Below are 14,057 nucleotides of genomic sequence, written 5' to 3'. Positions count from 1 at the left end.
GGGTTTTGTGTTTCAGAGAAAGAAAATAAACAGCAAATTGTCAGATATGTGAATAAAATCAATAAAAGATCTGTTAAAATATCACAAGGTCATACATTATAATACTGGAACTGTACTGAGACAATTAACAATTGTCTATGAACATAATTGTCTTTTATTATAAATTTCCCTTGAGGGTTACATGTATTATGTAAATAACCTCTAGGTGCTTTCCGGACAGACAAAAAAAGCAGTTCTGCATAACAGATAATTGCAATGAAAGAAGCATGCATTGTCCTTTATATATATATATATATATATATATATATATATATATATAGTGTATAGTATTCTGTGATTTATTTAGAAGTTGCAACTAACTAAAACTGTTGAAACAACAGCATTTTTTTTATTACTAATGAACAGCATCCGAATATCTCTAAAAGGCTGAATAGTGCTAAGCAATAATTCCCACAGGTCAAGCAGTTGTCATTAATAAGTGCAACTGGCCACGTTTGGCTTGTACAGCTAAAAAAATTGTTGCAGAGAAAAGCCACATATTCAACCTGACTTTAATATCCTGCCAATGGTTCTATTAAATCAAGTAAGGAATAACAGAATGCAGAATTTAGCAAATACATATTTCTATAGCAAAAATAATAAATAATAAAATCAGCTGAAGAAAAAAATATATATAATTATTAATATCGCTAATATATTTAGGGTATATATGATGCATTAATATTTTAAACAAATGTTAGTCTCTGTGTTGTTATACTTATTCTGTAGGTGGACGCATTGGGATGAAGGGATTACCCGGGTTTCCTGGAAGGGATGGACAAAGAGGAGCTCCTGGTTCTCGAGGTTTAAGGGGAATCAAAGGTAAGGCATTTAGAAAAAGTATGTATGTATATATAGATATTATACAGCAATTTAAATGGGCCCATTTTCATATTCAACAAAAAATCTGCTGTTGTAACTTGTTATATATGAATAATGTGGTTATAAAGGAAAGCAATATGGCTGTGTATAAAGTGTTTAACAAGTAATGTACCTTCAAGTTGAACTTTCTAGAGTATCTAGGAAAGCAAAAAGTGCCCTTCACTGAGCCCCCCCACCAGAGACTCCAGGCCCCCATAGGGGAGCAAGCCACATAGATTTTTCAAACTACTACTCATTGCAATGACAGGGCAGGCTAAGGGGGCTGAGGCTGTAGAACAGGAAATTCAGTCCCTGAAGAATATTTTAAAATATAATGGTTTAACTCTCCATTGCATTGACCTGTGTCTTCTTTGTCAAATCGTTTCAGGTGAACAAGGGGAATGCAGATGCTATGAAGGAGATGAAGCTGGCAGAGGCCCTGCTGGAGAGCCTGGTCCAGTTGGTTTTCCAGGTTTTCAGGGTCACGCAGGCAGAAAGGGAGAAGCAGGAGATAGAGGAGTACAAGGGCTTCCAGGAGCACCAGGCACAGTGGTGAGGAATTTGATATTTTAAAATTATACTGCTGGGTAACTAACTCTATTTATATATATATATATATATATATATATATATATATATATACACAGTGGAGGAAATAATTATTTGACCCCTCACTGATTTTGTAAGTTTGTCCAATGACAAAGAAATGAAAAGTCTCAGAACAGTATCATTTCAATGGTAGGTTTATTTTAACAGTGGCAGATAGCACATCAAAAGGAAAATCGAAAAAATAACTTTAAATAAAAGATAGCAACTGATTTGCATTTCATTGAGTGAAATAAGTTTTTGAGCCCCTACCAACCATTAAGAGTTCTGGCTCCCACAGAGTGGTTAGACACTTCTACTCAATTAGTCAACCTCATTAAGGACACCTGTCTTAACTAGTCACCTGTATAAAAGACACCTGTCCACAGAATCAATCAATCAAGCAGACTCCAAACTCTCCAACATGGGAAAGACCAAAGAGCTGTCCAAGGATGTCAGAGACAAAATTGTAGACCTGCACAAGGCTGGAATGGGCTACAAAACCATTAGCAAGAAGCTGGGAGAGAAGGTGACAACTGTTGGTGCGATTGTTCGAAAATGGAAGGAGCACAAAATGACCATCAATCGACCTCGCTCTGGGGCTCCACGCAAGATCTCACCTCGTGGGGTGTCAATGATTCTGAGAAAGGTGAAAAAGCATCCTAGAACTACACGGGAGGAGTTAGTTAATGACCTCAAATTAGCAGGGACCACAGTCACCAAGAAAACCATTGGAAACACATTACACCGCAATGGATTAAAATCCTGCAGGGCTCGCAAGGTCCCCCTGCTCAAGAAGGCACATGTGCAGGCCCGTCTGAAGTTTGCCAATGAACACCTGAATGATTCTGTGAGTGACTGGGAGAAGGTGCTGTGGTCTGATGAGACCAAAATAGAGCTCTTTGGCATTAACTCAACTCGCTGTGTTTAGAGGAAGAAAAATGCTGCCTATGACCCCCAAAACACCGTCCCCACCGTCAAGCATGGGGGTGGAAACATTTTACTTTGGGGGTGTTTTTCTGCTAAGGGCACAGGACAACTTATTCGCATTAACGGGAAAATGGACAGAGCCATGTATCGTGAAATCCTGAACGACAACCTCCTTCCCTCTGCCAGGAAACTGAAAATGGGTCGTGGATGGGTGTTCCAGCACGACAATGACCCAAAACATACAGCAAAGGCAACAAAGGAGTGGCTCAAGAAGAAGCACATTAAGGTCATGGAGTGGCCTAGTCAGTCTCCGGACCTTAATCCAATAGAAAACCTATGGAGGGAGCTCAAGCTCAGAGTTGCACAGAGACAGCCTCGAAACCTTAGGGATTTAGAGATGATCTGCAAAGAGGAGTGGACCAACATTCCTCCTAAAATGTGCGCAAACTTGGTCATCAATTACCAGAAACGTTTGACCTCTGTGCTTGCAAACAAGGGTTTTTCCACTAAGTATTAAGTCTTTTTTTGTTAGAGGGTTCAAAAACTTATTTCACTCAATGAAATGCAAATCAGTTGCTATCTTTTATTTAAAGTAATTTTTCGATTTTCCTTTTGATGTGCTATCTGCCACTGTTAAAATAAACCTACCATTGAAATGATACTGTTCTGAGACTTTTCATTTCTTTGTCATTGGACAAACTTACAAAATCAGTGAGGGGTCAAATAATTATTTCCTCCACTGTATATATATATATATATAAATAATCTCTGCCCTAGTCATAGAAATTAAACAAAATACTATGGATGCAAAGAATCCCACAATGAATCCACTGAATTCTAAACAGAATCTGAGCTCACATTAGTATATGCATATGAGCTGAAGTGTCTTAAAATCTTATATATTGGGTCCACCAGGCATATAGGATTAGGCCGAAACGAAATGCTGGGATTCGCCTGAATTTTAACTGTATCTGAGATTCACTGTATCCCTATAAAATACTAAATATAGTGAAATCCCTCTGCTGGTCATTTATTAAGCAATATGGCTCATCAGTTTGGTTGTTTTTGAATTATCTAATGTGCATAATAAACAGTACCATCCTCAGGAATCAGATTACATTTTGAGGCATATTTATTTACGTTGAAGACAAACATCAATGGTGGTGATGCCCATAGAAAACAATTAGATCTTTGCTTTTGTTTTCTAACTTGTAGGTGAGCATTCAAATCTAATTGCTAATTTGTTGCTATGGGCAACTTCAACGATAATGTTTGTCCCAATGTTAATAAATACACACCTTTGCCTAGTAGTGTCAAACTCTAGCCTGTCCGTGCTTTTAGGTGGGCTTCTGGATATGCTGGATTGGTCTACAACATATCATGCCCAGAGATGCTTTATCCAGTGTATATACCAAGCGATAACTGGGTGAAGCGCATTCTAATCTAAGAAGGTTTTGCTTATGTTGGTTTGTAGCTGATGCTACATGACATAAAGGGGAGCTCCAGTGTTAAAGAACAGATCAGTGTAATCAAATAGATATAGAACATACATGCATCCAGCTGTTGAAATACATCTTCCATATTACCTCATTATCTATGGCTGTCATTGCATAATGGATAATAATAGATGCATAATAGTTAAAGTTCACCATCAGCTAGAGAGTGGTATGATGGACATCCCCGCTCCTCAGGTAAATAAAATACTGACACACACTTTGCTATTTACAGGGTTTAGCTGGTCCTGCTGGGTTTCCTGGTCCTGCTGGAGAGAAGGGTGATAAAGTATTTGCTACAGAAAAAGGTATATATTTGTATAATATTGTTATATATATATATTATGGATAATATATATTTTACTAATAAAACATAAGTGATGTTCATGTTTAGTATATAACATTTCAACAAAAAAATATTGCATTCCATTTGTTATTCAGTGGAGTCAATGTAGAAATGTATACAACTGTCATGTTTGCAGATACCTGCATTTCTTAGTGGCATGCATTTTATTTTGTTCTCTTCTTCATGAAGTTTTCCATTTACTTATGTTTTGCTATTCTATTGTGTTTTAAAAAGCTCTAATGCATAGAACAATGAAGCAAACAATATAAAATGTTTAATGAAACACTACATTTTCTAACCAAACTGAAGTCTTTCAGTCAAATGAATCATGAGCTGTTTACCGCTCCCTAAATGGATGTAGACTGTGTGTGCACCTATTATGTAAGCATTAAAGAGAGTGTAAAAGAAACTGCCCTCGATGGAGAGACTGGCTTACAAGCTGTAGGCATAATGTTCTCTAAAAATTTCTGTTAACTCAGCTGAGATTGCCAGCACTGGGACATATATCAGTTTACCTTCTTATTCTAGGTTTGATAGATACCCTAAAGTCTTAATTTTGTAGAAGTTACTGGCAGAACTGGCACATAGAAAGCAATTACATAATATGCAAGCCATAAAATATTGGTGCCATTTTGTGAATGTCTGTGTTTTTGCAGTGAGGATCCATGGTAAATTTATACACACTAAGGGCTGATTTACTAACCCACAAATCCGAATTGGAAAAATTCCGATTGGAAAACGAACATTTTGCGACTTTTTCGTATTTTTTGCGATTTTTTTCGTCGCCTTTCCGACTTTTCGTAAATTGTCGCAACTTTTTCGGAACCATTACGACTTGCGCGAAAAGTCGCGACTTTTTTGTAGCCATTACGATTTGCTCATATCTTGTCGCGACCTTTTCGTATTGAGCGCTCGTAAACTGCGGGCAAAACTTTCAGACTTAGCATGATTTTGGAAGCCTCCCATAGGACTCAATGGCACTCTGCAGCTCCAACCTGGCCCAAGAAAAGTCACGATACTGAAGCTTGAATGAATCCGAAACTTTCGCACTCTGCGCGAAGGCTACGAAAAAGTCGCGACAATTCGCGCAAGTCATAACGCTACGAAAAAGCCGCGACATTTTGCAAAACAGTCGGAATGGCTACGAAAAAGTTGCGACAATTTGCGAAAAAATCGCAAAATACCGATCATTACGAAAAAAAACGCATTCGGACACCTTCGGACTGTTCGTGGATTAGTAAATGTGCCCCATAGAATCCTCTATGTATAACAATATAATGATATTAAACTTTGGCTTATCTATTTTTTTTTCATTGTAAAGGTTCCAAGGGAGCACAAGGAGACTCTGGTTTTCCTGGTGTTCCTGGGCGTGATGGATACCCTGGAAGAAATGGTAGAGATGGTAGTCCTGGCTTTCCAGGCCCTTCTGTAAGTAATATCTACCATATTTAAAGCAGTTCATAACTCTGCCCCACCCTACATCTCTGAACTCATCTCTAGGTACCATCCAACCTGCTTGTTACGCTCCTCTACTGACCTGCTCCTCAACTCCTCTCTCATTCCCTCCTCACACGCTCGCATTCAAGACTTTGCAAGGGCTGCCCCCCTTCTCTGCAATTCGCTCCCACAAACTGTCAGACTTTCTCCCAATCTCTCTGCCTTCAAGAGATCTCTAAAAACGCATTTATTTAGAGAAGCTTACCCTAATCTTGTTTAAAATAACCTCAGTGTGCTGCTAAAAGCAATACCCTGTGCCACACCTCTCACAACGTTGTCATGCCCATTCCCACACCTTGTGTCTCAATCCTTTCTCCTTGTAGATTGTAAGCTCTTTTGGGCAGGGCCCTCTTCACCTCTTGTATTGGTTATTGATTGCTTTATATGTTACTCTGTATGTCCAATGTATGAAACCCACTTATTGTACAGCGCTGCGGAATATGTTGGCGCTTTATAAATAAATGTTAATAATAATATTTATTGGCTACCTAAGGTGTTTTGTGGAATAAGCAAAACAGACAAAATGGCTTCTCCTGAAGATATGTTAGTGACTAGCGTATATTGGTTGTGAGAGAAAATGTTCTAATTTAATTTCAGTTAGACTGAAAATGTACCTAATAATTTGTGGGTCTACTTATACTGATGAGGTCAGATCATAAATTAACATTAATTTACTAACTGCTATTGGTTACTATGAAAGAATTCTTACAAACAGAATGGTTTTGGAATGCTATTAAAGCTGAAGGAAAAGTAGCAGGAAGTAGAGATCACTTGATGTGGTCAGATTTTTGGTGTTTCATTTATCCAATGCATTGTTTTTTTATGAAGTCTATGGAAGTTGAAGGAAAATAGTTCTGGTACAAAAGTAAATAAATATATATATATATATCCTTCATTGTCTCTTATGCTAACAAAATTTCATCTCCAGTTCCACTTAATGTGGGGGTACCCCAAGGCTCTGTACTTGGGCCATTGTTCTTCTCCCTCTACACGCTGTGGGAGATCTTATCCGTTCATTTGGCTTTAAATATCATCTGTATAGACCCCTTCATTAACAGTTGAAACTGAGACTCAAATCTCTTTAATGGCTTCCCATTAAACAAAGAATATCTTACAAACTCCTTCTCCTAACCTTCAAAGCCCTCCATTCCTCTGCTCCTCACTACATCTCTTCTCTTGTGTCTCCATATATTCCTGGCCGACTCCTCCACTCCTCACAGAGCAACTGCTTGGTTGCACCCCCCCACTGCTACTTCCGTTTTCCCGCCTTAAACCTTCCAGAAACATTTGTATACACCACCTGCAGTGTTATGTATACTTCACTTACAATGTGTATTTCTCACCTCCTTTGCCTAATAAATGTTCATGACTGTAGCAGCACTAATAATTAGGCTAATTTGCGCTCTATATATTTGCTCTGGGGCACACATTTTTGGGGGAGAAATGCAAGGGCAATGTTTGCAGCAGCACAGCAAATTCATGCCAAGCAGTCATTTCCTTTAATCAGTCTAGTACATTTAAAATACATTCAGATTGGTTTCTATGGGATCTACTGTAAATAATAGTCCCCATATGTATTGTACATGATTCTGGACAATTGTTTACCATTAGCTAAGTAACATTCTTTTAGTAATTAAACTTGACTAAATACTGTATAATGTTTTCTCTAAACACAGATTTTTCTGAAAGACTGTTAAACAGTCTATACAATTAATATACAGTATATTTATATAGACACTAATACTGCACTCTAGACCTAACTATCAAAATCTGACTCGGACTCCTACAAGAGAGAATTAAAAGAAACAAATTGGTGAGAGGTAGTGATGAGCGAATCAATCCCGTTTCGCTCTGCCGAAAAATTTGCGAATCTTTAAAAAGATGTGTGAACCGTTGAATAATTTACACGTTTGAACGTTGAAAATGACCCATTGAAAATGACCCGCGTTTTTTTGTTGCGCCACAAATTTTTCCACTGTGAATTTTCACACCCGTTTCACAAAAAATCCAGCAATGGCGAAACACAGAAATTTGTGCCAGCCAAAAAACTTCGCTCATCAATAGTGAGAGGGAGATAACAGTAACTTTATTATTTTGGAAATGGCATTGAATTTTTAATTGATCATATTTAGAAAGTTGTATATTTATGATATCTGAAGCTTATATAAAAATTTTTCCTTTTTACCATAGTTCCCTTTAAACATTTTGGACCATTTTCAAAATCAACTAACACATTATTATGTTTTTGGTGCAGGGAGATGGTATAAAAGGACTCCCAGGTTCTCATGGGTTTCCAGGACTCCCTGGTAATGCTGGTGCTCGAGGTGAGACGGGCTTTCCTGGACCAGGATTTCCAGGTTCAAAAGGGCTGCGGGGAGAGCCAGGAAACAGAGGAGTGAGCGGATTTCCAGGAGTTCCTGGACTTTCAGGCCCCCAAGGTATTGATAGCAATGAAGAGATCTGTTGACTGCAAAAATGTCATGAGGTCCAATATAAAATGAATGCAATTTAAAAATTAGGACACTTTTTATCACTTCACTGATATGACTATTCCTGCCTGAAACCCACCTCAGCCGCTAGACAACGCACTTTTGTGGCCACAGCAAAGCAATTTTAGTTCACATGCAAAAGGGAATAATGGCCAATATGCAAGTACAATATGTTAAACACAAAATGGTTCTAAAAAGAAATTATTCTCTTGAATGGCTGTGGAAACAGTGAAATCAAATAGATATTAACATGCACAGTATATTTAGTTATGGGAGGAAATGATGTATGATAAGTAAGTTAAATATTGGGATTACAAAACTGTCCTTTGGTGCCATTAATGCAACAACAGTTAGATTACAATTTGCTTATATATCAAAGTGGAAAAGTCAATTTAAAAAATGCTTACAGTGTGGAGTTAGTATCACACAGATGGTCTAGATCACTGCAGCACTCTGATCAAATTAACTACATTTATTTAACAATTATTTGTTTGGAATATATGCTGTCTATGGCACTGATGTGCATTCAAGTGAGAAATTTGCAGGAACAGTATCAAGCAAACTTTGTATTTAAAAGAGTCCTCCACTTGAAATAAAATGTTTTAAACAGGTCTGTATTTGCCACATAGGAACTTGAGGGCCATGCATAGAGTGGCAACATTAGGGAGTGGCCCTCAGCTGCCTATATGGGAAATTGAAAATGTGCATAGAGAAATATCAGCTGTCTGATACTACAGACCTTTTCATTGCCACTGAGAACTCCAAGAGAATTAAAACTGCATATCCTTCCTTAGCTCCAGAGAGTTATGGTTCTTTCTACATTACTTGCATCATCTGGGTTTGAAAATGTAACATAGAAATAATGCTTAGAATATTTGACTTTACCTAAACAATTCCTGTTTACCATTCCAGGTGACTGCTATCAAGAAACTGATGAAGAAAATGAAATAGGGAAAGAAGGTATTATGAGTATCTCCCTATAACATACAAAGTGTACAGTAGCTGCTTTGCCATGCAAATTACAGAATATTTTGACGAGTATGTTTTGTTACCCCTAGCTGCAGCCCAGATGTCTGGGAACTAAAGGCAGATTTTTGGATTGTAAATTAAGGTTCAGGATTGGTTTTACATTTAGTTGTAGTTAGGAATAGGAAGTTCTTGCTCCAGTTTAAGGTGTCATATATTGGGCAACTTTTGATATTACAGTTATGTATTGCCTTGTTACAAATACTGTGTATTTTAAATGCATAGTGCCAACATTATGACATATTCTTGAAGTTGTTAAAATATTAACTTAAAGCATATTAATTGTACTTTTTTACAATTAGGCACACATTTCTGTGACCAAAAATATGGGAGCGATGCAGTTAATACAGTTTCCCTTGTAATAGACTATAGGAAGCCTGAGCCTGGTAATTAGAACCAGAAGGAAACACAATGAACCAGAAGGGATATGGGTAAAAAACAAAGAACACAGTGAAAGAGGTGAAATCTGAACAAAAGTAGTTATAGACAGCTTAGCTGAGAGAACTGTAGCAAAATGGACAATTAAAAGTGAGGAACATATAGCCACTTTACTAAGAGAAGAACAGATAATAAACTATGAACTCCAGTAGGCTCGGTAGCTAAAGAAACAGTACATTAGGGAAAAATGAAATAAGGCTTTAGGAAGCGTAAACATGTAACTTAACGTTCTGGGGTGTAATATACCAGAAATAGTGTTGAAGAATAACATGAAATACACCTTAATATATAATAATGTAAGGTGGAAGCTCTTTAATCCACAAAACTGTCTACCATTTACTGAAACCATGCTACTCTTAATCTTTGGGTATGGACCCATGCATATTGTTGAAAGCAGGGTATCGCAGATCTACAGCCCTGAAGTTGAGCAAATAAATTGGGTTTCATTGGTTCTTAAAACAACTGATAACTATTTGTCTACAGAAATACAGCACAATGCCCAGGAGGAAAGGCTATAGAACAGATATTCAGCAGTTACTCACATACAAAGAACACAGTCAGTGTTTTACCCATCAGCAGTCAATAGTCCGGCAGTGGATTTAGTCAACTCAGAAGTGTCCAACCTCAAATATCAGGTCCTTTAAGTTTAACTTAAGTAATCTATAATATATAAGTCTGTACACTGGCATCCCTATTCTGAGGGTGGTACACCCTGGACTCTAATTCTTCTAAGGCTCAGGCTGCTCACTAGCTAACCTGATCCAAGAGTGAGCTGTTACATAACTATACTGACACTAGCTTTCACCTACTGGGCCTACACCCGCACAGACTCTTATCTGCACCCATATTTCAGGTAGGTGGAAGCCCAAGAAAGAGACAGAGCACATGTTGACTTCCCATTTTATAGAATAGAACACTATCTACTGGCCAGTTACTGAACTGCTGGTAAAATACTTTAAACCAGGATAAGGAAACAACTTCCCCTCCCAAATGTAAATTAGGGCCCATTTATCAGGCCAAAACCTTAGGGGACTGTCTGAATAAAGGTTGCTACTAAATATTTGTTGAATCTCCTATGTCGCAGCCAAAATTTATTTACAAACTAATGAAATTTGACTGTCTAAAAACTGAGCATAAGAATCCAATATATCTTACAATGTATAAAAGAAATAAGCACAGTGAATGGTTAATGTTTTGTTTTCAGAGAAATTTTACATATTATTTAAGCATTGCAAAATATGTTTCTTGTTTCGTATTTTGTTCTGTATAAATAATGTACCTGAATGTATTTCTTTTGTAGGGACTGGCTGCAGACTAATTGCACCTCCTGCTCCAGCAGGTGCCCCAGGGCCACCAGGATTACCAGGATATAACGGTAGGGTTTTTTTTGTTGTTTTAGCTGTAATTTTTATTTATCCAAATGTCCTTAGACACTCATATTGTTAACCTCATGCAAAGTCATACATATATTTTGCTTTAATGAAGAACCAAACCATATACCCTTTGCTTTTAACTAGCGATGAATAAATCTGTCCTGTTTCGTTTCACACAAATATTTGGGAAACACATTGAAGTCAATTTGTGTTTTTTCGCTGTGACTTTCTTCATATCTAACCACTTTTTTTTTTTACCATATGATTTTTGTTTGCCGCCGATTGGAGTGTGTTTGGGGTTTTTAGCGTGGAGACCTGGCAAAAATTAATTTTAACAGATCACAACCCTACAAAACTACATCAGCTTCCACCAATTTATTAATCAATCAAATAAATATTTGATCTTTATATCTCCTGCTGAAGGTATAAGAGGCCAGAAAGGTTTTCCCGGACCACATGGTTTTGATGGCGTTTTTGGATTAAAAGGCATCAAAGGAGACCGTGGAACCGATAGTTTGCCAGGTCCACCAGGTACTGTACATGTGTGTATTGTCATATTTGTGCCTGTACTTTTGCATATCTATTTATATATGTACATATATACAGCATTGTAAGTAAAGGTTCTATTCTGTAATAATAAGGCTGAACACATAAAGTGCTGTGAAATATTTTGGCAGTGGCCTTTTTTTTTCAAAGTATGAGTATAAAAGATTAGTGATAATTGTGGTTTAGGATTATACCCGTATATTTACTCAAGTAATTTTGCTTAATCACTTATCCAAGCTGTAATAACAGTGGAGGTTCATGGTTTTGTGTTTTGTATATTTTTTTCTTTCCCTTTAACCTTAAAGATATTTTAAAGGAGAAGGAAAGTCATTTTGGCATTTTACTGCCAATAGATTTGCCACATTAGTGCCGCCTAGAACAATATATTAGATCTGCAGAAAGCATTACCATACCTGAGTAAAGAGCTCTAGAAAAATGTTCTTTGGGATGCCAAATAAGGACTGTGATTGGCTAGTTGGTAGCCCCATGTGGACTGTTGGCCTGTTGGAGGCTCTGCTTGAAGTAAAACTGTGTCTCTGTGTTTCCAATACTTTTGTCCAAGCCAAAAATGTAAAATTGGGCAACTACTTTGAGGCCACTCGGAGCAACATCAAAGGGGGTGGTAACCAACATGTTGCTTTTGAGCCACTGGTTGGGGATCACTGATGTAGAGAGTTCTATTTTGAGACAAGTTGAAATATAGGACAATGTATAACATACAAAATGTTATTATAAAGGTGGAGGTGTATTTTCCAATATCCATATTTTTAGGGGGTTACAACACTTAGGGGCTGATTTACTAATCCACAAATCCGAATCCCGAATGGGAAAAAATCGGATTGGAAACGAACATTTTGCGACTTTTTCATCTTGCGCGAATTGTTGCGACTTTTTCGTATTGAGCGCTAGTAAACGGCGGGCAAACCTTTCCGATTTTTTCGGCTACGAAAAAGTTGTGACAATTACGAAAATGTTGCGATGGCGGCGAAAAAATCGCAAAATACCGATCATTACGAAAAAAACGCATTCGGACGCTTTCGATCCGTTCGTGGATTAGTAAATCGGCCCCATAGTTCAAAAAAGGAACTATTCTGAGTTCTGAGTACATTTGTATTTTTAAGAATTTATAGGCTTTTCCCTGTTATCGTGCATTTTTCTCTTGTCATTCAAATGATAGAGAATAAAATCTGTATGCAGATTCCCACCTACAGCCCCCTGACTTGGATGGATTTTGTTCTCAAGCTAGCCTTGGTCACTACTACCCTGGCCTTGAGGGCAGAGCAACCTGTTTCACTGTAAGAGCAGTTCTTTGTTTTCTAGAGTCACTAGTAGCTCTGTGAGTATTAGAGTAGTTCCAGTATTGCAATGTTCTCCAAGTTTATGATGTTTCCTAATTTTTGTTGTAAACAATCCTTGGTAACTCACTGCCACCTGTTCAGTACCTAAGCTTACATGTTCACAGGCTGAGACAACTCCAGTACAGTTGCTATCTAGCTAAGTGCAGAAATGCTTCTACTGCCACTTATATCCACATTAAGTGCAAAGCAGCTTCATTTCTAATAGCTGCCTGTTAACCATGTGCTTCCTGCCAGAATTGCCCACTCAACTAGCACATTTTTGCTGCCCTGCAACTGAATATACTAGGGGCATATTTTATAGACTCACTCTAATTGCTTCAGTTATTGGGGTCTCTCCAGTTCAGTGCAAGGTTGTAGTATACAGTCATCCAGAGCAACTATATAATTAGAGAACATAATTTCCCTCAAAATTACAAACAAGCATGTATATAATGCAAAGATGGCGATTCCAGATATTTATTATACAATTCATATTTCTTCCTCTGCTTCCTTTTTCATGTTGTATTCTCACTTCCTGTTCCTGGCTTCTTACCCAGCCTGCCTCTCTGTCTTTAAGGTACAATGTAACTTAAATATGCAGGTACTACAGTTATAAAACCCCCTTAATAAAGCATTCACTGGGGAAGCACTTGAAATGCAATATTTGGTCTATTTAACACAATGCATGGCTATTCCCTCTGTAACAAGAAGTAGGACAAAAACTGTGTCAGGCTAAAAATGTTATTCTATATGATATAAAATTGCAAATGCAACTATTTAGTCCTTTTCTCCAGAAATGATGACAATTCCTATTCTGCTGCAGGTTTTTCTGGACAAAGGGGAGACAGAGGTAATGCAGGACTACCTGGCCTACCCGGGGTACCAGGTTTGTCAGGAAAACCTGGCTTTAAAGGGGTACAAGGAGAAAAAGGAAGTGTAGGTGATCGCTTAGGAGCTCCATCAGGGGAGCAAGGAAATACTGGCCTGCCTGGCTTGCAAGGACTTAAAGGAACACAAGGGGATCAAGGCATACCTGGCCTACAAGGTACTGACATATACTTCTTTATATTTCTTCTTTGTGAGTGCCACAGCAGTGA

General features: G+C 37.8%; 1 protein-coding gene across 4 annotated transcripts in view; it reads left to right on the top strand.

The window, feature by feature from the left end:
- Positions 1-14,057, top strand: part of col4a2 (collagen, type IV, alpha 2) — a 122,931-nt gene that overhangs the window by 87,619 nt on the left and 21,255 nt on the right. For all 4 annotated transcript variants that reach the window (XM_031897040.1, XM_031897041.1, XM_002933017.3 and 1 more), the window contains exons 21-29: positions 769-861; positions 1,289-1,452; positions 4,144-4,216; positions 5,576-5,682; positions 8,006-8,189; positions 9,153-9,200; positions 11,005-11,079; positions 11,501-11,608; positions 13,784-14,005. In XM_031897040.1, the coding sequence (XP_031752900.1) occupies positions 769-861; positions 1,289-1,452; positions 4,144-4,216; positions 5,576-5,682; positions 8,006-8,189; positions 9,153-9,200; positions 11,005-11,079; positions 11,501-11,608; positions 13,784-14,005 (1,074 nt within the window). The remainder of the gene's footprint in view (positions 1-768; positions 862-1,288; positions 1,453-4,143; positions 4,217-5,575; positions 5,683-8,005; positions 8,190-9,152; positions 9,201-11,004; positions 11,080-11,500; positions 11,609-13,783; positions 14,006-14,057) is intronic.

Source organism: Xenopus tropicalis, chromosome 2 (genome assembly GCF_000004195.4).
Source record: "Xenopus tropicalis strain Nigerian chromosome 2, UCB_Xtro_10.0, whole genome shotgun sequence".
Lineage (NCBI taxonomy): Eukaryota > Metazoa > Chordata > Amphibia > Anura > Pipidae > Xenopus > Xenopus tropicalis.
Note: the sequence above shows the minus strand (reverse complement) of the source record. Positions and strands in the feature narration are given on the sequence as shown.